The sequence below is a fragment of the Callorhinchus milii genome, unplaced genomic scaffold (genome assembly GCF_018977255.1).
Source record: "Callorhinchus milii isolate IMCB2004 unplaced genomic scaffold, IMCB_Cmil_1.0 Scaffold165, whole genome shotgun sequence".
Taxonomy (NCBI): domain Eukaryota; kingdom Metazoa; phylum Chordata; class Chondrichthyes; order Chimaeriformes; family Callorhinchidae; genus Callorhinchus; species Callorhinchus milii.
The window spans coordinates 62,359-84,535 of record NW_024704906.1 but is presented as its reverse complement, the minus strand read 5'-3'; the positions used below and the strand labels follow the sequence as shown (position 1 = coordinate 84,535).

At 43.8% G+C, this 22,177-nt stretch overlaps 1 protein-coding gene, 1 long non-coding RNA gene and 5 other non-coding genes across 7 annotated transcripts; 4 read left to right on the top strand and 3 right to left on the bottom strand.

Annotated features, from left to right (window-relative positions):
- Positions 1–199: 199 nt before the first annotated feature.
- trnas-aga lies at positions 200–282 on the top strand. Its single transcript has one exon. It is a non-coding gene; the product is annotated as a tRNA-Ser (tRNA).
- A 1,001-nt stretch (positions 283–1,283) lies between these two features.
- trnar-ucg lies at positions 1,284–1,370 on the top strand. Its single transcript is given in 2 exon segments — positions 1,284–1,320; positions 1,335–1,370. It is a non-coding gene; the product is annotated as a tRNA-Arg (tRNA).
- A 1,142-nt stretch (positions 1,371–2,512) lies between these two features.
- On the bottom strand, positions 2,513–2,585 carry trnat-ugu. Its single transcript has one exon. It is a non-coding gene; the product is annotated as a tRNA-Thr (tRNA).
- Positions 2,586–4,424: 1,839 nt separating this feature from the next.
- On the top strand, positions 4,425–4,496 carry trnaq-cug. Its single transcript has one exon. It is a non-coding gene; the product is annotated as a tRNA-Gln (tRNA).
- A 3,308-nt stretch (positions 4,497–7,804) lies between these two features.
- trnae-cuc lies at positions 7,805–7,876 on the top strand. Its single transcript has one exon. It is a non-coding gene; the product is annotated as a tRNA-Glu (tRNA).
- A 4,020-nt stretch (positions 7,877–11,896) lies between these two features.
- On the bottom strand, positions 11,897–14,212 carry LOC121851849. The gene is made up of 2 exons (XR_006085993.1): positions 14,171–14,212; positions 11,897–13,159 (listed from the first exon to the last, which is right to left on the bottom strand). It is a non-coding gene; the product is annotated as an uncharacterized LOC121851849 (long non-coding RNA).
- Positions 14,213–14,743: 531 nt separating this feature from the next.
- LOC103172854 (hemicentin-2-like) lies at positions 14,744–21,343 on the bottom strand. Its single transcript, XM_042345939.1, has 6 exons — positions 21,270–21,343; positions 19,039–19,323; positions 17,485–17,769; positions 16,509–16,607; positions 15,780–15,807; positions 14,744–14,808 (listed from the first exon to the last, which is right to left on the bottom strand). The coding sequence occupies exons 1-6, from the start codon at positions 21,325–21,327 to the stop codon at positions 14,760–14,762; spliced, it is 804 nt and encodes a 267-aa protein (XP_042201873.1). The 5' UTR covers positions 21,328–21,343; the 3' UTR covers positions 14,744–14,759.
- Between the last annotated feature and the right edge of the window lie 834 nt (positions 21,344–22,177).

Genomic DNA, 22,177 nt, shown 5'->3' with positions numbered 1-22,177 from the left:
CAGACATACATTTTCACAACACATGTCAGTTAATAAAAAATCTTACGAAGGTCTTGGAGTTGTCTCGACAATGTGATAACATACTGTCACACTATCTGAAATGCAAGGAATCAAATCAAACGACAATTATTATCAGGGCAAAAGTAATCAAGGAATCAGGAGCAGCAAATTTTTCTTCAAATCAATTCCTATTTTGTCAGTAGTCGTGGCCGAGTGGTTAAGGCGATGGACTAGAAATCCATTGGGAAACTTCCTGCGCAAGTTCGAATCCTGCCGACTATGAAGTAATGTTTCACATTGATAACAATTTTGAGTTATGTAAACATGTGGAAGACAAGTGGCTCAGACTTGCCCAATGCAAAGTTTACCTCACTGAAATGATTACTTGATAATATTTTAAGTGAAAGTTATTTTAGATCAGCACATCAGAAGGGACTCGTTGACCGTAAACCTTTTGCACAAGTTATCGACTATACGTGTTGTGAATCATTTATATTATTTATTTCTTATATAAATCATCAGCATCTCAAACTAGAACAAGGACAGCATTCTGGAAGGTAAAGATGGCAGCTGAGGTTTTGAGGCGTTGAGCTCTCTTTGTTGTTCGAAGGAAGACAGAAATATAAAAGCGTAATTGTTTTCGAAATAATTTCTGACTTTTTGCTTTAAACTGAGAAAACACAGCTGTGGTATGATGGTACTATTCGTTGGTGAAACTTATAATTGAATGGATGAGACTGTCCACTTCATTGTTTTCCGTGTGATCGTTAAATAAGACATTGACTTCGACGTGATTTGATCACCAGCGTCTGATCTGGAGTCAGACACGTTACCGTTTCACCACGCGTGGTGCTGATTTCTTCACACAACAGGAAGCTTTGTACAGCCGGAAAGAAAAGCAGAATAACACCACGTTCGCTAAAACATAAATTATTGAGAAATCTTCCAATTTATCAAATTAAATGTTTACATTGGCGATGCAGTGAATAAACCCTGGAAAATATTATGTCTCTCTCCTACGGTAAATTTTCTGTGAATATAGCTTCTTACACATCCCTGATTTAACAGAGACCTACGTGGCTTGAGCGATATAATTGCAAATTATTAAATGTGAAAGAGAAATGGAGGCGACGATATCGAAATTGCGAATTCAAAATGCTCATGGTTCCTTCTAGATTTCCGCCTTTCTTGACCGTAGTAGAAAAAGAGATGACGAAATAAAATTAAACACCATAACTGGAAGTAGTATTTCAGTTAGTACTGTCATTTCTGAGCATAACGTGGACCACGTGGCCTAATGGATAAGGCGTCTGACTTCGGTGAACTTGAAGGCGATCAGAAGATTGCAGGTTCGATTCCTGCCGTGGTCTTTTGGCACAAATGTTTTTCTTATGATAAATGCATATTGTAAAGTAATAATTTTGTTCTCTTTGAATACGTGCTGCTGCACGAAAAAGTAGCTGGAGGGTGTTGCTTACAACAACAACAACTTGGATTCATACAGCGCCCTCCACGCCGGACGGCATCTCAGAGCGTTTACACCACCAGTGTTGCTGTTATGTGGTGCTAATAACGCCACTGTCGCGGTTTAGCTCCCACTTATGGTCACAAATTTCTTTTGTTAATTGTAGATTTTTTTTCACTTTTGAAATTCAGAGGGAAAATGTATTCTCGAGTCCCAACTTTTTGAAGTAAAAATATAAACGCAGTCACAGAACAATTTTTTGGCAAAAATGTGCCAACTGAGGAGGAATCCTTGGATTTTTATGAAAGATTTTCTTGAGCATTTAAAGGAACTACCACATAGCTACATCCCCTCCGCCACCTGAACAATGCTCAGTGATACTAGTGTAGGAGCATAACAGTCCTGTCAATAATAATAAAACAATAATGTTATTATTAAATATAAAAAACATATAATATTGTTCTGTCAATAAATGTAAAGATTAAAGTGAAATCCTCTTGACCATTTACTTCCTTTACCAGATGATATTGTCTCAAAGATTGTTCCAAGTCTTTACTCACCACAAGCTCTATGCTGGCCGATTGTTTCTCAGCTATAAAAACAGCCATATGCCCTTATGCATAATCGAATAGGCAACTTCTGCAAATGGGTTATGATAACAACATTTTTATATTCATGTAGCTCACGTGAATGTATCAAACTGATTTACAGTGTTAAGAGTCTCTAAAACCCAATTGAAAACAAACCGGAGCCTGAAAAATAAATGGTAGTTAAACTAACAACCGGCCAACTGTACTGCAGAGACAGATAGATTCTCCGACAGGACACAAATGACAACTGTCGTGTCTCCGATATCAATGTAGATTTTTACAAGGAACTAAAACAGTCGAAGAAAGAATTTTCATGAATTGACAGCAATGGATTGCAGTATTTCCGAGATAAACTAAACCTGTTGTTTAATCTGTAACGACTAGAATTGCAATGTACTTCATGCTGTGACAATCATGGCAAAAATAAACAAAATTGATGATGTGCGGGAATTCAGGAAGGCACCGCTGGGATTTGAACCCAGGATCTCCTGTTTACAAGACAGGCGCTTTGTCCCCAAAGCTACGGTGCCGTTGTCACATCGTTTCGTCTCATTCAACAGCCAGATGAATGCAACACTTTATCTAGTAATTTGGTTTCTGCCGTCACCTCAATTTCAACGGAATGACCACTCACCTCCTATCCTCTGATTCCCCCATTCCTCATCACGGCTTGACAGTTTTGGACGCCCTTATCCTAGCTGACACCCTATACCAAATATAAACACATTACTGTTCACTGTCCTGCAATATTTCCGCTGAGATCTCTTATCTCAATGGCATCTCCCCTCACTCCTGGCTCTCCCACAGCCTCTCTCCTGGGAATCCTCCGTCGGGACACGTGGTGGCGTAATTTTACGCACTGTCGGTTGTGTAACAGGGCTGCACTACTGGCCTCATCCCAGATTTTCACCGCAATGATAAGATGGCACACACCCCAGTAGTAAACCTGGTTTCGCTTATCCACTTCCCCACCTTTCGTGTTACCTCTCATCGGCTCTCTCCAGCAAACTCTACTGCTGCCTGTCGCGTCTACAACGGCCGACAAAACAAAGCACAGACAGCAACAGAGATCCCAGCATCATGGTCAAAATCATATCAGTTGGTTGGCCAATACTTCGCTGATACTCTCCTCCCACGCTCGATTTATAGCGAACTGGTCAGAAGACATCGAGAAAACTGCTTGCAGTTCTGGTCACCGGACTCAGTTTGGCTGCAAGCCCCTCAGCTCGTGGAGAGGACAGCAACGGGCCACAATGTTGGCAGAATGAGTGATCAGCAATTATTAGACAATCTGTGCCTCTTCTGCATTTGGAGAAAACGACATCTCAAAGGGGGCTTCAGAGTGTTATGTCAAATGTTAAATTGCATTGAAAGGTATAATTAGCTCCGTAATTTCGGATGTGGCAAGACAGTAAAGCAAGATGAGATATGTTCAGAACACATTCCAGCAAGTGTTTCACTATGCACAGGCCAATCAGAGGCTCGTATAGGAACCAGAAAGATGATGTAGCCCAGAAAACCAGAATAAATAAAACGCATTTTGTGCACCGATAGGTGACGGTGGGCTGCGTGTTCCGAATGGATGAGATCCGATGGGACAAAACGGTCGTCTTCATCGAAACGAATCTTATGACCTTGGTCACATCGGGAAGGTAACAGGTATGAGGAACTTCTGTTATAAGGAGAGCCTAGAGAAGCTAGGATTATTCTCCTTGGAGAAGAGAAGGTTAGGATGAGTCTTATTAGAATTTATCAAAAATATGAGGGGATTCGATAGGGTGAAGAAGGAAAATAAATTTCCACAAGCGCGTGGGTCGGTAACCAGAGGACAGCGATTTCAAAATAGTTGTTACAAGGAACAGAGGGGAGATGAGGTGTGTTTAGTCTCAGGCAACTAGTTCTCCGGATAGGGAATCCATTGCCCGAATTGCTGGTGGAAGCCGATTGGATAACAACTTTTAAGAGCGAAGTAGATAATGTTTATAAAGGTCAAGTTTGCAGATCTATGGGGAAAGAGGGTGGGAATGTGATTGATTTACAAAGTTGCGGCCCAGACAAAATGGGACGAATGGCCTCCTTTTCTGCTTTATAATTTTATGGTATGCTTGATCCCGAAACCCTTCGCTGTTTTCAAAACCCGCCTGAAGGATTACTTTTTCAGCTCCCAGACATCTGTGATAAATCCATTCAAGACGTACTGCCAACTTGAAAGTCCCCAAATTAACTGTAAACGGTTTGCAGCAAAGGGTTGTGGTAAGATTCATACTTGTGACCCACTTGTGCATTGCCGTTTAAATCACAGGTGCACAATTTGTTATTTCTACACTATTGAGTCTTCAAATCAATACGATAATTTGTTTTGGGCCACAGGTTCCATGGTGTAATGGTGAGCACTCTGGACTCTGAATCCAGCGATCCGAGGTCAAATCTCGGTGGAACCTTTCATATAGCTTAATTGGCTGCCCAAAACACACTAACCTAAAAAGCCGATATACAACTGTTTTGTTTCTGATTTCATCTGATGTGTTTACCTGAGCTTCAAAGAATAATGATGTCTGACTCGTGGTTAAGCTGTTGCGTGTTACATCATATATTGTAACATGACCTGACTGCCTCTTGCGAGAGAACCCGGCAGGCAATTTGCGCACACCAATGGCCAATCACAACAAAACAAGAGATAAATTACATTGTATGACGTCAAGAGGATGTCCCAAAACGAACATTCCAGAAAGAGTGTGCATTTTCCATTCCAACAATTTATTTCTGGGATTTCCACGTGTAAGTGGGATACATGGAATTATCAGGTTTGGCTACTCTGAAGCATGGTGATAGGTTTCCTCAAGTGAAAGGCACTCGTTTGACAAAAATGTGAATGCCCCAAAAACCCCATCCCCACCACGCCCCCACCTCACCTGCCCCCATCTCACCGTTCAGCTGACCAAATAAATATTTCTCTCTCCCACATCTTCTCCATTCGCTCGCACCCACTTTATCCCACTCTCTCAATCTTTCTCATACTCCGAATTGCCACTCTACCGCACAGTCTCTCTCGACTTCCACACACTGTATCACTCTCTGTCTCACACTATTTGTTGATATCCTTTCCTCTGAGTCTGTCTTTGTCAACATCTCTCCCCTTTCTCTCACTCCGCTCTCTCACACACACTCTTTATCTCTCATGCACACAATCCCACTCCTCCTTTCACACACATCACTCTCACACACACTCAGTCTCCCCTCACGCTATCTTAATCACTCACTCTACTTTCTGTTCCACATACACTTTCTCTCTCTGTCACACATATTCTTTCTTTACCTCACACACATTTTATTTCGCACTCCCCCTTTCTCAACACAATCACACGCACTGCGTCTCTCAAATCACTGTCGCTCTATATCACCGCAGCTCTAACGCTCTCTCCTCTTTCGCCTCCCCCACTCTCTCAATTAATGCCTCAAACCCCTGCCCAACACTGCCTGTCATACATTCTCTGAAGCATTCAGTCACACGACCTCTCAAACACATGCTCTCTGTTTCTTTTCCTTCCTCCCAGTCTGTTTCCACTGTTCTCTGTCTACTTCACTTTCGCTTCCTTACACACATTCTCCCACACATTATTCCTCTGTCATTGCAAACTACTCTCTCACTCCTTCACACACACCCACACAAACACACACACGCTGTTAAAATCACTGCTTGTCTTGACTCTCACAGTAATATCATTCCCTTTCCCCTCTTACTGCCAAACAATCCCACTGTCTCTCTCTGACCACTCACACGCTTTCACACACAGGCTCTTTCTTTCGCTCATTCTCTCGCTGAACGGCTCACTCCCCTATTTATCTCCACTAACCACGGGTCATTGTGTAACAGGAGTCGGGGGTCACTATTTAGCAGGAGCTGGGGTCACTAAGTGCAGTGATAGCAGCCCAGGGTTGAGAGAGAGGGAAAGAGAAATGGAGTGGAGACAGAGGGAGGGGAGCACTGAGGGAGAGAGTGGGTGGATAGGTTATAGGGGCGTGGGAGGGTGTTTGGTTTAGGGTGGGTGATGTGTGCCGTTGCGGATGTTGTTGAGAAATGGTGAATAACATAAAAGTGTATAGTAACAGACAGATTGCAGAATAATCCAGATCACAGTAATTTACCATTTATGGGACATGAGTAATGTGGGGAGGAGCCGCGTTTCGCCTTATGGAAATCCATAAGAATTGAAATCCATAAGAATTTAATTAATTAGAATGGAACCCACTTCTAACCACTGACCATTGAAATACAGGGCTAAACTCTGGGTATCAGTTTAGTAACTGATATGCCTCCAGTGCAATGTCTTGCGAGAGGGACGATGTAGAAACGCAAGTTACATTTGTAGTTATTGTTGTCGTCCACCGTTTTGGCTGCACGTTTGTCAATAACATCCTCAGTCACGAAAATCAATAGTAAATCAAAATCTGAACTAATTAATCGTGACAGACTTTCCAATTTGACTTCAACATTTACTCTGGCAAAACGGTGGTTTGGCCACGCAAATCAGCCTATTTGAGGCATTTCACGAATGTTTCTCTGAGAAAATTTAAGACAATTACCAAAAGAGCAATTTTGAAGAAATGCGTGTACGTAAATAATTGTTTGAATACCACGAACTTACAAGAAATCCTATTTACGCGGAATGCGTATTTCAGGCTTCATACAGAGCAGCCAATTTGCGCAGTTGAGCACTCGCCATTTACTTCTGGAGAAAGAATTAAAATCCTTCCAGTTATTCAGGGTAATCGCAACTAACAGCTCATTTGCGGATCTCTGACTGTCCTCCTGAATCGAAAGATGCTACAAAGATGTCATGTTGTTGTTAATACTGCGTAGCTCTGTAGCTCAGTGGTTGGAGCAGTCGCCTCGCTTGTGAGATACCTTGGTTCGATCCCAGCAGGACAAAACGTTGGGTAAGTTTCTTACTCGATGTACCTGTTCAGTAATTAGGAAAGTGGTTGTTTGTTGATCGGTGATCACTTTTCCAGGGATAATAATTCCTTTCGAATAAATAATCACTGCTTGTTGGATACTGCTGTGCTTAATTGGCTTGAGCATCTTGTCCATTAAAATCCTTATCTGCACTAAATAAAGTTGACGTGCACTCCGTTTTATTCAGTGAGACGTCTCGAAGACGAGATTAGCGGCTGCATCAAATGCAAATATAGTTATTGTCACTGCAAAGTGTTCTGAGGAGGTAATCCTTAAGAAAATGGGTGACGATTTGCTCCAATATCCATGAAGTGATTGATTAACTTTGTTTGGAGAATCTTGGCAAGGATACGAGGAAGTAACTCTTTTCTCTTTTTAAATAGTGACATGGCGTCTTTCCAGTCGAATTGAGCAGGCGGAGATACTCCATTTATCTTATTGTCAAGGAGTCACCTCTGGCAATTAAAAGTTCAACAACTGGAAGAGGAACGCTCAGTTACGCTTGGTGCCTCAAGTGTTATTGCTTAACAGTGCTTCTCTCCAAGAATTACATTTCCTACTCTCAATAATTTAATCTTTACCCTTCTTCTCATCTCTATAATTGATATTAAAAAAACGCGTTTCAATGTTTACCAACGAATTCAATTTCTTATGAGATGCCACGAAGGGCTTTTAGATACATTTAGCACTCGCATTCCCTACGGGCGTTTCACAGATGTCTGAAATCTCTTTCAGACGTCTCCTCGACAAGAATGCAACATGTGTTATTTGCGAGGATTATCTCCAGTATGTTCCCTGGTAGTCTAGTGGTTAGGATTCGGCGCTCTCACCGCCGCGGCCCGGGTTCGATTCCCGGTCAGGGAAGCAAGTTTTTTTCCAATTGGATCCGGAAAATTGCTCGTGAACAAAAAACAAGCATATATTACCTCCAAACATGTCTGCGCTTCACAACGAAAATAGCAGTAATCCTTGCATTTGATTTAGCCACATATAACGTCTTAGAGACGATACAAAACGCTTCACCGAATATAGATCAACGTGAATACACTGTAAATTTTGTAGGCAAGTGATCCCTGTTTTACTCAAAAGAAAATTACCGGTAATATTTTTCTGTATTAATGACACAAAAAAATAACCACAATCAGCTTATTGAATTTCTGGAATTGTTTTGAGAATAAAATAATTCAAACTTCCCTGTCACTTGCGCTTTGTTACCACACTTGAACTGAGCTGCTGAGAATAAAGATTTTTCTTAGTACGTGGTTGTCCGGGAGAATAAAATAATAATAGAAATAATAATAATAATCCTTGCATTTGATGTAGCGCTTTTTACGTCTTTTAGACTTCCCAAAACACTTTACAGAATATACTGTGAAGTGAGTTGATGCCTCTGAAGTACTTGAATAGCCTAACACTAAGTTGTGCGTAAAATAGATGAATTGATGACACTCACAACGTTGTATGGTGTATATCGGTAAGCAGAGATTCCTGTGATTCACTCAGCAAGTCAGGCCGCTGAGCTCAATAGTTTAGAGCGTGGTGCTAATAACTCCTAAATTTCAATCACCGTACGGGCCACAATTTTACTTGCTGCCCATTATGTCACATTAGCAGCAGTGCTGGCAATAATAACAATAATCCTTGCGTTTGATAAAGTACTTCATCACGTCTTCATATTATCTAAAAGCGCTTCACAGAATAGGATAGTAAATTTACCGCATGCTTCGTTGGCAAAAAGCAACAGCGAGTTGCACATGTTAATGTGCCACAACCAGTCGTGGATTGAAGTGGCCAATCTTTATTTTTATTTATTTATTATGATTATTATTGTTATTCAAGGGATTATTATCCCAGAAAATACATTCGCCAATTGACTAAGAACCGGGTATAATTCTCGCAAGATAAACCGGTAAAAAAAATTATGAAAACCTTACCGTTATGAAGCTCATCTGAAATTATACGAAATAATATTAATAATGTTATTATTTAAAAATAATTCATTTTATAACCCAAAACAAAAGCTGGGGACAAATCACCGTTCCCATACATGGACTCTTCAGTGTGAGAGCACTTTAAAATAAAGTGAACATCGAAATGTAAATCAATACTTCACAAAAACACTGATGTTCCCACTCGAGGCTGCTGGTTTTATGGCTTGTACTCATTCGAATAAGGAAATCGGCAACGTAACAATAATAATAAACAGAATATCTGATTAAACAAAACAGTGTAACTCAACATATTCACTATATATTTTGTGAACAATTTGACCTCTAAGTTTGGGATCAGTCTCACTGCTCTGCTCTGTCTCTAACACTGGGATCAGTCCCTCTGCTCTCCTCTGCTTGTCTCACATTACAGCTTTGCTCACCGAACACACAGCGACATATTGACGACTGGAGGCACATCACAGCCTCTCACACGCGCACCCACAGCGCCACCCTCAGAATTGGGGGCACATTAGAGCGTCTCACACCAACAGCTCGAACTCAGAACTGGGGCCATACAGTCTCAACCTCTCTCTTTTTCACACACACACAGACTCTCTCTCTCTCACACACACACACACACACTCACATACACACAGCGTCACCCTCATCACTGGGGGACACTTCGGGCTCTCTCACACACTGCCGCAGTTCCATCCTCAGCACTGCGAGCACATTACAAGCACTCAAAAATACACAATTTCAGCTCCACTGTCAGCATTGGGTGACCACTATAACCTCTCAAACACCCACTTCTCACCAGGGGCACTGGGTGCACATGACAAGTCCAAACCCTCTCTTTTTCTCTCTCTCTAACACACAAACACAGGCACACCACACACACAGAGCTACCCGCAGCTCTGACCACACATACAAAATGCCAAACTCAGCACTCGAGGCACACTACCAGTGAACAGAACAGCCACTTATATTGTCGTGATCTGAACTGTATTCAAGTCTCACTAATTTTCATTGCGCTCAGCTGTCTGCCATGTTGGAGCTCATGACGATTAATAGTATACAAACTAAACGCTTATTTTTCTATGCAAGCCACCTAAACATGGGAATTTCCATTTAGTGGAAATAATATTATTATTATTATTATTTAGTGGAATGGATTGCGCACCTTCTCCCTGGAAGGATGCATCCCGTTTAACCAATTACAGAGAGAAAAGATGAAAATTGGCAAGACTGTGCACTGAGTTACTGCTGGATTATAACCAACTAAATCCACTGGGCTTGCTATTGAGACCACTGTCTAAAAAGCATTCACAGCGTCCAGTTTAACCAATCCGAGAATAACGTATTTGGGTGTGGGGTAAGTGAGACTCTTTGGGACTAAACTGGCAACAGAATTAGAGAATCGTAGAATGTTACAGCACAGAAGGAGGTAATTCAGCTCGGGCTGCCTGTTCCTGTCCCTGTGCAGGGTCACTGAAAGAACAGCTAATTATCTTCCAAGGGTAGAGTTTCCCAATGAGGTAAAAGATGGGAGGCTCCAACCATCGAATGTTTGACAGAGCACGGCACCCATACCGGTCCCGAAACGTAAATTTCCAAAAATAAGTTCGGCTTATACGTCAAGGATATGCATATTGCACACAGTTGATTCTAGGGCATCAGCGTTGCCTGACACCCATCAGAGTAGTTCACATGAATTCTGATTGACGGTTGATTTCTTTGTTAGACCGGGTAGCGTAGGGATCATCCGTCTCGGAAATATTGATTTTAAATGTTTAGGATTAATAAAAATCGTTGCATTTGTTATAGCGCTTTTAACGTCTTCTCGACACTCATTGCGCTTCACAGAACAGACTGTGAAGTGAATTACCGTAAATTTGTGATCGAAACGCGGCAGCCAATTGCACACAGCAGTGTCCCACAAACATTCGTGGATTGAAGTGCCCAATTTATTACCGTTTTTGTTTTGGAGGGATTATCAGTAATAACCGGCTAGCCCGAGGTAAACAAAAGACCTCCTCTTTTGTCGAGGGAACGCGACAATGTAAAAACAATTTGTTTGCTGAAGACTTCAGCTGCCCAATCCACAGGGGCATTTTCCCACTTAATGGTTTTGGATTTGCAAAGAGCTCATTTGTCAGGGTTACCTGTTGGCGAGCCGCCTTGAGGGTATCCGGAACTGACGTCCTCAAGGGAGCAGTTGTTTGGGTTCATGTTGGACATGATAGATTTGAGAGGAATGTGGTGTACAGGTTCGAAGGTGTGGAGGAAGGGGTGAATAGCGGCGGAAATGTGAGAAGATATTCAGCAGGAGGTGACAATTTGCAATGCCATTGGTAGCATGAGTGAGCATTATCACTTCTGCCACTGAATTTCAGTGCTGGCGTTCGTAACCGCTTTGTTTTACGCTGAAAATAACAGGCATGTATTAAGGAACAGCCCTCGTCTGCCCCTGACCCCAACTCTCAGGGTCACTATCTTGCTTGAGGTGTGCTAGAAAGTTCCAAGTTGTTGTTGTTGTGCGGCCTTTTTGCTGTACGATTTGACTGAGCGACGTGGCTGTAATCGCGAGCAATGGAGTCCGAGTGGCTGCAGTCACTGAGCGAGAGAAGCGATAGTTGCTCTCACTATCCTCAACTCCGCACTGACACCATGATGACCAGCTCAGCACTAACACCATGGTGTCCAGCTCAGCACTAACACCATGGTGACCAGCTCAACACTAACACCACGGTGACCAGCTGTGACTGAACTCAGTGTAGGTATAGTGAGGAGGTGTGAAGAGCTTCTGTTTTCATTCTACCTTTGTTTGACATCAGGATGGTCTGTGTGATTCGCACGTTCTCAGGCTGAGAGCTTTTTTCAGGCTGTTTTTTGCCAATGGTAAGACATTATTTAATAGTTGATCCTGCGTTCATGTAGGAACTGATACAAATTTCCTTTGAAGTTGTAAAATTTAATAAAGGATTAGCAAGCTTATGCATCATCAAAATGGTACATTTCATCAAATCAAATTAAAACTTACTACGGGTTAGTGAAGTTCACTGCAATTGGTTAATCGCATCAATATTGTGCCTTTGATATAGGAATCGCTTGTGCTTTACTTCCCATCAATTCATTCTGATTAAATAACACAGGCCCTTACATCAACATCTAACAAAGCTGCAGCTATGCACGATCACTCTCTACTTTCATACACTTTCCTCGTCTTTCTCCCTCTCTCTGTCCTTTCATACTCTTTTCTCATCTTTCGGCGTCTCTCGGTTACTTTCTCTCACTCACTCTCTTTACCACCCCATCGCCACTCACACACTCTCTCGCCGCTTTCACACTCTTTTCCTCCATGTTTCTTTCCCTCGCTCTCCACCACAATCTATCTCTCAGTCACACTCTCACTCTTCCCGATCTCAATCTCCCACTTCTACCCCTGTCTCTCTCCTTCTGTGGCACAACTGTTTCTTTCTCTGTGAGACGCTCTCTCTCAATCACTCTCTCCTTCTCTCACAAAACCCACACACCCTGCCCCTTTTGTTTCTCAATCAAAACTATAAGTATACGCCTCTCACAATCACTCTCTTCCCCTCTCTCTCTATTACATTCTGTCACTCCCGCTATTTCCCACACGCACTCTCCATCTGCCCTCTCACACAATACTTGCATCAGCCTCTGACTCTCACTGAGTCTCTCTCTCTCTCGGTCTCTCTTTTTCAGTCACTCACTCAGTATCTCCCTCAGTCTCATTCAATCACTCAGTCTCATTCGATCACTCTCGTTCACTTTGTCTCACTGAAGTTCTCTCCCTGTCTCAGTCCTTCTCTGAATCTCTCACTCCGTCCCTCACATTCAGTCTCTCTATCCCTCACTCCGTCTCCCTTTACCTTTCTCTCATACAGTCTCTGAATCAGTATCTCTCCCTTACTCAGTCTCTGCCTCACTCATTCTATCTCAGTCTCTAACTCAGTCTCTATCTGCGTCAGAAAGACAGGTGAAATGAGAGCCCCATTGAAGTGAGACTGAAGCTGGATATCAATATAAGTGATGATGGGTTGATAGGGCGAGGAGCAAAAGCAACTCATGGCCACTGGCCTCTGCATTAAACCCTGACTGTGGCGTAGACAGGACCATCGTTCTCACGGGCTTGACGGCTTATCTCATTCCTGTTTCCTAATGCCAGATTGGCGTAGATGATATCAGCGTCCTGCAAACAGGCAAACAATCATCACATCTGCTGAAGATCAGTTAGAAATCCGACTCCCGCCAACCCAACCAACCCGAACTCGCCGACTCACAGCTCCGATATGTGATTGTCTTTACCCACCGAACCCCCCCCCCCCCCCCACTCATTCGCGGATTTCTGTAAGTGGGAATTGATCCCGGACATTTCCTCTAGTAAGTTAATAGCAGCTAAATTTATGATAAAATCTTGTATAAAAAGTTTCCCCTGAGGTGAATGACGTTCTTTCAATTTAAAATTTATGTAGAACAAACAGACGTACAGACCCGCACAAACACAATAAACACACATTCAGACACATACACACACATATATACACTCAAGCATAAAGACACGCAAATACTGGCAAACAGACAGACACAGACACACATATAGACGGACAGACACACACAAAAATAAACATATGTTTTTCACGGTGCGAGAACGGCTCAAAATGGTTTACAACAATTATAATCAATCATAGGAATTTTATAACCAAAATGAAAAGCTGCAGCCAAGTTGTGCAAGGAAACGTCCTGTAAATACACAATCATTCCTATATGCGGTAAATCCTGTGAAGCGCTTTAAGACAGCCCCGTCATGTAAAATTATGTATTGCGAATGCAAGGATTCTTGTGATTTATATGAAATGAACGAAAGCATTTTGTCGGCCAGGTTAATGGGAGATTCTCCCACCTCTTTCTCAGTAGTGCGAAGGCCCTGACATTGGGGATAAACCCATGAATTTCTACCTCATGCGAGAGGGCTGTCGGCTGAGCCAGAGTGACGAAGAGCACCAGCTGAGTTGAGCCATGTTAGTAGAAAGCCTGAGCGAAACTGACATTGCGTCTGAGCTGGGCTGAGCTGGGCTGAGCCAGGCTGACACGGCTGAGCCGGGATGACTCAGTGTTACGCTGAGCTGAAGAGGGGCCTGAGCAAGGCTGATACAGGGTTGATTTGGGCTGATACAGGGTCAATGATTCCGTGACTACTCACCGCTGGAGGCACCGAGCGTGTACCAAATCTCACCGTCGCGTCTAAAACAAACGAAAACGGGATTTATCAACAGCACAATTCAATAAACTCACGGCTACTTAGTATTATTGAAGATATCAATGAAAACATTGAATATGTATGAATGATCAGGACATGCATAATTATTAGAGGAACAGTAAAATGTTAATAATTATTTCATTTGAAATAACACCTTATGGTGACCTCAAGAGTCCCAAAGGGTTCATGGTATTCATGGTGTAGAGCAGTTGCTGTTTACTTTGTGAGTGGAAAACGTCAGGTGCACGTGCCCAGCATCCCCACAAATGCACACACACAGTGAGTGAGCGATATTTTTTTTGGCGGATTTTTGGCCAGAGAGAGATTTTTGGTCGGGAGTGACAAATTCTCNTTTTTGAATAACGCCGTGGGATCTTTAATGTCCACTTGAACAGGCAGAAGTGACCTAAGTTTATACTACTACTACTAAAATAATAATCCTTCCGCTTGCTATGTGGGCGACTGGCACACGGCTGACCAGGACCCTTTCTCATCAGCTACTTTCCTTCTGGGCTCAAACCAAGGACAACTATTACTCACATGTGACGTCGTTTTGTGGGTCGCCTCCTGTGGTTGCATTCCTGAGAAAACAACAAATAGAGAGGAGATAGCGATAAATTCACTGCTGTTTTGCTGATAATATTCACAGAGCTCCAAACTGGACTTGTCACCGGCTAACCACCAACTATTATCTCTCATCTGGGGGAAGGACGCGGATGCGGCACTGACAGAATTACACTTGAAGATGCAGCACAGACACGGGGGGTCGATGGCCGCCTGTTGTGCTCTTGCTGTCTCTGGTGCTACAGTTGGGAAGGCTGACGGAAATTTGCCAGAAGGTGAGCTCAAAGTTGATTAAACGGCGGAGCTTGGTAACAGGTTTCTGTGTGTCATACGACGCGTGGACACAAAGTAGTATGTGTGTGTGTTGGATTAGGCGGGTGGGGTTCGGGGTGGCAATCAGGTGTCTGACCGTGGAAATCCATCAACATTGTTGTTAGTATCCACAACACACGATGAATTCCAGACATGCCTCCTACACATGGGATTTCCTTAGTTTCTAATGATTGAGCAGTAAATCTGCAAAACTGATCACCATGAGCACAAGCCATGGGATGGCAACAGTCAGAGTTTGGCGACCTCGAAGTGTACATTCCGTTAACTGACGGGGTCCTACAAGCTAAAACCCCAGAGCTTGCTCCTGGGAGCTCTGTCTGGGAAACTGCCACTGCTTATCGAGTTAAGACCACCCAACACGTTAGGGATTTGTCTTACAGGGCAGCACGAGTTTAGTGGACGAATTCATTGCTCCCAATATCTGGTCTGCCCTCCGATTCTTGCTGATTTGTGTTGGTGTGATGACCAGTGCAGATAATCGGCGGAGAGATCTGGGAATGGGATTAAATTGGGGTGCTCTAGTGGCATGCGAGCATCAGCATAGACAAGATGGGGTGAGAGCCTAAATGGTATTAATACAGAGAGCTGCAGTGGGGACACCACTTTCTCTGGAAGGATTAGGAGAGAGCATGGAATAGAGGAGAAAAGTACTGACCTTTCCTCTCTTTGACTTTTCTGTTTACCTGCAAGTACAGAGTATAATAAGTGTGAAATATACATCAGTACACGTTTATGTTATAAAAAAATAATAAGCGGGCTTTCATCCAGCGTCAAAAGCCCTTGATAGGCAATAATCCACACTCCAAGCCCCACAAACGCCATCGGTAGACGTGACTTCAGCCACTCCGGCCATCTCCTTTTAAGTGCATTCCAGATTCCTTCAGATTTGCCCCTCGCTACCACCCTCACTCACCAAGACCCATCACTTCAAACGTCTCTAATATTATTACTATTCAGTGTAATGAACACTGTAAACCATTGTTTTTTTTGGTTATTATTCTCTGTAATATCTTATCATATCTCATTACTTTGTGTAACATTATCTGCTGACTAGTGGAATATGACAAGATTTTAGTACAAAATTTAACAGAACAAGATCTGTTCGGATAGTCTCCTCCTACGTTGGTTCAACTTGCTAAAACCAAACAGTATATTGTGATAAGATAAACAAAAGCATACCAATCTAACACAGAACCGTCTAATCTCTCCCAATAATAAATTAGTTGACAAACACCGAATACTGTTTCGGTAGCCTTGTTCTCCGGTCCCCATCTGCACTCGTTGACACTAAAGTTTAACAATACGCAGTGGTTGGTTCCGTTGTTGTCCTTAATTTATTCCCAATATTTGTACACTATATTGACTGATATTCAGGGCCACTTACGTCTCTTATTAGCACAGAATCCCAGGATAAAAACGGTTATCACTATCGCCGTGACAACACCCGCAACCAGTCCTTCAATGTGCAGCCAGGTCAAGTTTACTGGAGAAGGAAATATACAAACAGTAATTTGTCGACATTAAAGAGCAAATTTGAGTGGAAAAACTCATCATTTTAATGACATCAGTTAGTTTGCGTCTCCTCCTGATGTGATGGAACAATGAAAAGTAACCATTTCGCTGTTCCAAAGAAAATAGATCTCGTTCCCATATTCTGTCCTCAAGAGAAAAGCCTCCCCTGACCCAAGGGAGGGGGAGATTAGTAGGGTCTCTTTGCATGAAGCAATGGTGACCCGTCAAGCAGCGGTAGTTCGGAATCGAGTCCAAATTTGATGGTGGTATCCAGTCGGCTCCCTGAGCCGGGCGGGTCTGCAGTATTCCAGGGCGTTGATATTGAAACTACAGTCCTGCCTGGCTCGTCGGCAAGAAGTTGCGCTGAAAATTGGTCTCTCGGAGCTGGGATTCTTCCAATTGGCTTTACTACTGCAGTCAATCTGAGCGGGTGGTCCTCGCCAGAGAGGAAGTGTTTGTGTACCCCATTGCGATTAATGATAAGCTATGTGGTGTATTTGGTTAAATAACAGCAACATTTAGCAGAAATTTCTGGGATCACCAATTCTTGTCTCACAGAATAAAAACACATTATAATGTGACGAAAGAGAGGGTCAGTAATAGCGTCTTTCTAACTGGAAAGGACGGAGAGTTTACATCCTGTCAGCCATGTGAGGATCACTCGGGAGTTTGGTTTGGAAACTGCTTTAGCACGGGGGAACACATCCGCCTAATCTCAAACACTCTAGCCAACACTAGGAGGTAACATGGAACTATGATCGATGGTGCAAAGTGTGGTTACAACAGAAGCTGCTGTCAATGGTCAAAATGCAAAAAGATAATATTGGAAGATTATACTCAGCCCTTACCACGCACAGGTATTCCTAATCTCTCGCTCTCTGGTGATGTGAACTGTCGTCTGTCAGTATATGTAGCATATATGCACGTGTAATTTCCTGCTGTGATCTCCGATGGGGTAAAAGTGGCCGTGTATGTATTCTCTGTTGCTGTTTGTGATATGATAAACTCGCCGTTTCTGTATAAAGTGAAATTGCTACCAGGATAATTCCCAGTGCACGAAATCTCAGCGCGTTCTCCTCTGGCAAACACCTGGGTATCCGGCTTCAGGGAAATGTTGGGTTTCTGGAGCGGATCTGGAATGAAAACACATTAAAGATAATCTCACAAAGGCTCGCTCTGTGGCATGAAAACAGTACAGGTCAGAGTAAAAGTGACCATTTGCTTGTTTCTCAGTCTGGAAGAGGCGTCAAGGCATGGGGGAGGAGTTAAGGGGCAGGTACAAGACAGAATCTAGTTAGTGTTTCTTTACACAGAGGGAGGGGGAGCAACGGCTGCAAGTGGCGTGGCCAGGGAGGGCGGAGCTGGGGAAACAGACAGTTTCAGCCTTGGATGGCAGGACGGGAATTCAGTATGAACCTCTCGCATGTTTTTCAGCAAAGATGGTGGAAATCGCTGTTTGAAGCTAGGATTGAATCAGCTAGGCTGGATACATTCAAGATATAGTAAAACATTCAAATGAGGGAGAATTACTGCAGGGTTTTGAAGTAAGTAACAGCAGCTGAACAGGACACAATGAGATGAGTTTGACAGCGGAATATCAGAATGAATTCCACGGCGATTGTTCTCTACACAAGTTCCTGAGCCAAGTTAGTTCGCAGTATTCCAGGGCATGGATGATGACAGCAGATACCAGTCGGGCTCATCTGCAGCGCATCGCACTCTGCTCCTGTTAACCTTGCAAACTGTAGCCCTGGCAGTTAATGTGGTGCTCGATGGACAAATGGCGGGAAAGCTTGCCAGTGGCCATATCAATAGGAAGCTATCTGCACAATCAGGAGGGTGTTGGGTGCGGTGGGAGGGTTGACTGGAGGGGAAATGGGTGAAAAGGAGGAGCAACGTGGGTAATGTGGACAGCGAGAACGTGGAGGAAGATGAAAAGGAGTCTGGGAGAATAGGGTGGTAAGAGAGTGTGGGGAGACCGATGGTGAGAGCGTGTTGCCAGATAGGATGCAAAGAGGTGGCAGAGATGAGGAAGAGAATGAGGCAGAGTGGGGTGGTTTCTGGAGATGAGTGAGAGAGTGGAAGAGAATGGGGCGTGATGGATGAGAGCGGGGAGAGGCAACGAAGAGGGGGTAGACGTGAGAGAGGGTTGAAACGTTGGCAGAACGTGTGAGGGGGGGGAGAGTGTGGGAGAGAGGCGGGATGGCGAGTGGAGGGTGAGGGGCTGAAGAGTGGGAGAAGTGGTGCAGTGGAATGTGTGGGGATGGAGAAAGTGGTCAAAATGGGTCACCAGAAGATAATAGGGAAACATGATCGAGCGTGTAAAGAATGCTTATCACAGGAGCTGTTTTAATGGTAAAAAGACAAACAGGTTATTGTTTGAGAATTTTCTCATCTCCTACCTATCACAGAGATTCCCGCTGCTTCGCTCTCTGGTGATGTGAACTCTCGGCCGTCTATTACTTTAGTATATTTACAGGTGTAGTTTCCTGCACTGATCTCCGATGAGGTGAATGTTGCTGTTTTGTTATTCTCTGGAACCGGTTGTGATGCGAGAAGCTCGCCGTCTCTGTGTAAAGAGAAATTGCTGCCGGGATAATTCCCAGAACAAGAGATCTCAACGCTGTCCCCTCTCGCAAACTCCTGGAAATCTGGATTCAGGGAAACTTTCGGTTTCTGGAGCGGATCTGGAATTAAAACAAAGTGAAGATAATCTCACAAACACTCGCTCTGTAACACAGATTACGGTTCAAATGAGAGTAAAAGTGTCCATTTCGTTGTTTCCCCGCATGGAGCAGGAGACCGGAGCAAGTGGTGGGTTTGACGAGCAGTTTCACTACAGACTCCAGCAAGTGCTAATTTACACAGAGGGAACGGGAGCAACGGCTGAGAGCGGAGTGGCCATGGAGGCCAATGATGCCGGGAACTGTGTAACATCGCGCTCCAACCTGACGGGATGACGCGAATTTAAACTGAACAGATCGTGTGATCTTCATCCATGTTTTAAACAACAGAATCAGGTCACAACCAGGGAATCAAAAGGAGAATTGAGGAGTATCGACTTCACACGCAGGAGCTTGAGATTGTTCATCTGGCTGTCTGAAGCTAGGATTGAATCAAATAATCTAGATACATTCAAGACCGTGTGAGACCTTCACATGTGTGAAATGGGAGTAGACGATTTTGAAGAGAACGGGGTGTGGGATGCAATGAGAGAGAAAGGAGTAGAAGGAATGGTAGAGTGTGAGGGGGTGGGAGGGAGGAAAAGGGATTAGAAGAGTTGTTCGGAGGAAATGAGGTTGTGGGAGGGTATCAGGTTGTGGAAGGGTATCTGGGAGGGGGATGGAGGGTGAAATAGAGGTTCTGTGAGGCAGTCAGTGTGAGGAAGGTTGTGTGTGCGAGGGAGTGAATGAGAAGAAGTGAGTAACGCAAAGAAACTCGTGTAACAAAGCGAGTAAAGGAAGATAATTATTTTGGAACGACAAGTTTCCAAGGTTGTGGGAAGCGCGCTGGCGCGTGGGATTGAAAGGAGTAGCTAGTTCCGAAGAACCGGCAGAGGCACGACAGGCCGAATGGGCTCCATTTTGATGCATAATACTAGGATTATATTAAGAAAAGTGAGGATGTGGCGGAACACGAGATCTCAGCGCTTTCCGCTCTCATAAACACCCGGGAATCTGGCTTCAGGGAAATGGCGGCTTTGTGGAACGAATCTGAGTTAAAACACAATAAAAATAATCTCACAAACACACTCTCTTTGACACGGAAACGGTTCATGTCAGATAAATGTGACCATTTGCTTCTTTCCCCGTCTGGATGTGGCTTCAAGGGAAGGATTTTAGGGGCAAGTTCAGGACAGACCCCGTCAAGTGTTTCGTTACACAGAAGGAGAGGGAGCAACGGCTGGGATCGTGATGGCCATGGGGGGCAGTTTGGCCGTGGATTGCGGTAATACACAGCTACAGCAAAGGATGGGATACAGGGAATTCAGTCTGAAACTCTTATGTGACATTCAGACGTGTTTTAAACTACAGGGTAAGATCACATGCAGGGGATCAAACGCAAAATTCAGGAGCAAACTTAACAGAGGGGAGTGAGATGGTGGTAACCATGGCCTAAACCGGGAGTGAATTCAACGAAAACAACATCTTGGATTTATATAGCGCACTCCACGACGGACGACGTCTCAGAGCGCTTTGGAGTTTAGGATCCCAGATAAACACTTTCAAGAGGAAGCCAGAGCTGCACATGAGGGAGAAGTCAATGAAAGTTATGGAGGGGAGTGAGCTTTTGGGAGGAAGTCGGAGTGAATTTGCGGGAAATATAGATGGTGTGGGGGGGAGAACTAGAAGGTAAATTGGGATGAGGAATATAATTTATGAGGCGACGGGGAATAGAAGGTTTGGGAGCCAGTGGGGGAGAGAGTGAAGAATGGATGGAAATTTGTGTCACTGAGCGGTTGGAACATGAATGAAGATGCATGTTTGTAGGTCGGGGGTCGAGTGTGAGGGTGGGAGTTGGGAGTGGACCTGTGATCGAGGCTAATATAAACCAGGGGCAGCGAACAATGATTTCACAGAATCGTGAGGGAAACAGAAACAGGTTATAATCTGAAATATTACTCAGCTTTTACCCCATACAGAGATGCGCACTTGCTCGCTGTCTGGGGATATGAACTCTCTTCCGCCCATGTGTGTACTATAATTACACCAGTAAGTTGCTGGACTGATCTCCGATAGGGTAAATGTTGCCGTTTTCTTATTCTCTGGAACTGGTTGTGATGTGATAAACTTGTCACTTCTGTACAAAGAGAATTTGCTGCCAGGATAATTCCCAGAACAAGAGATCTGAGCGCTTTCCCCGCTCACAAACACCCGGTATCCTGACGTCAGCGATATGATGGGTTTCTTTAGCGGACCTGAAACTAAAACACAATAAAGTTATTCTCACAACCACACTGTCTTTGACACGAAAACAGTTCATGTCGAATAAGAGTGACCATTTGCTTCTTTCTCCTTCTGGATGTGGCTTGATGGGAAGGATTTGAGGGGAAAGTTCAGGACAGACCCCGTCAAGTGTTTCTATACACATAAGGAGAGAGAGCAACGGCTGGGAACGTGATGGCCATGGGGGGCAGTGTGGCCGTGGATTGCGGTTATACACAGCAACAGCGAAGGACGGGATACCGGGAATTCAGTATGAAACTCTCATATGACATTCAGACGTGTTTTAAACTACAGGGTAAGTTCACATGCAGGGGATCAAACGGAAAATTTAGGAGCAGACTTAACACAGGGTAGTGAGGCGGTGGTAATTATGGCCTAAAGCTGGATTGAATTCAACAAAAACTACAACATCTTGGATTTATATAGCGCCCTCCACGCCAGACGGCGTCTCAGAGCGCTTTAGAGTTTAGGATCCCAGGACAGTATAGACACTTTCAAGAGGAAGCCAGAGCTGCACATGAGGGAAAAGTCAATGAAAGTTATGGGGGGATTGAGCCTTTGGGAGGAAGTCGGAGTGAGTTTGTGGGAAAAGTAG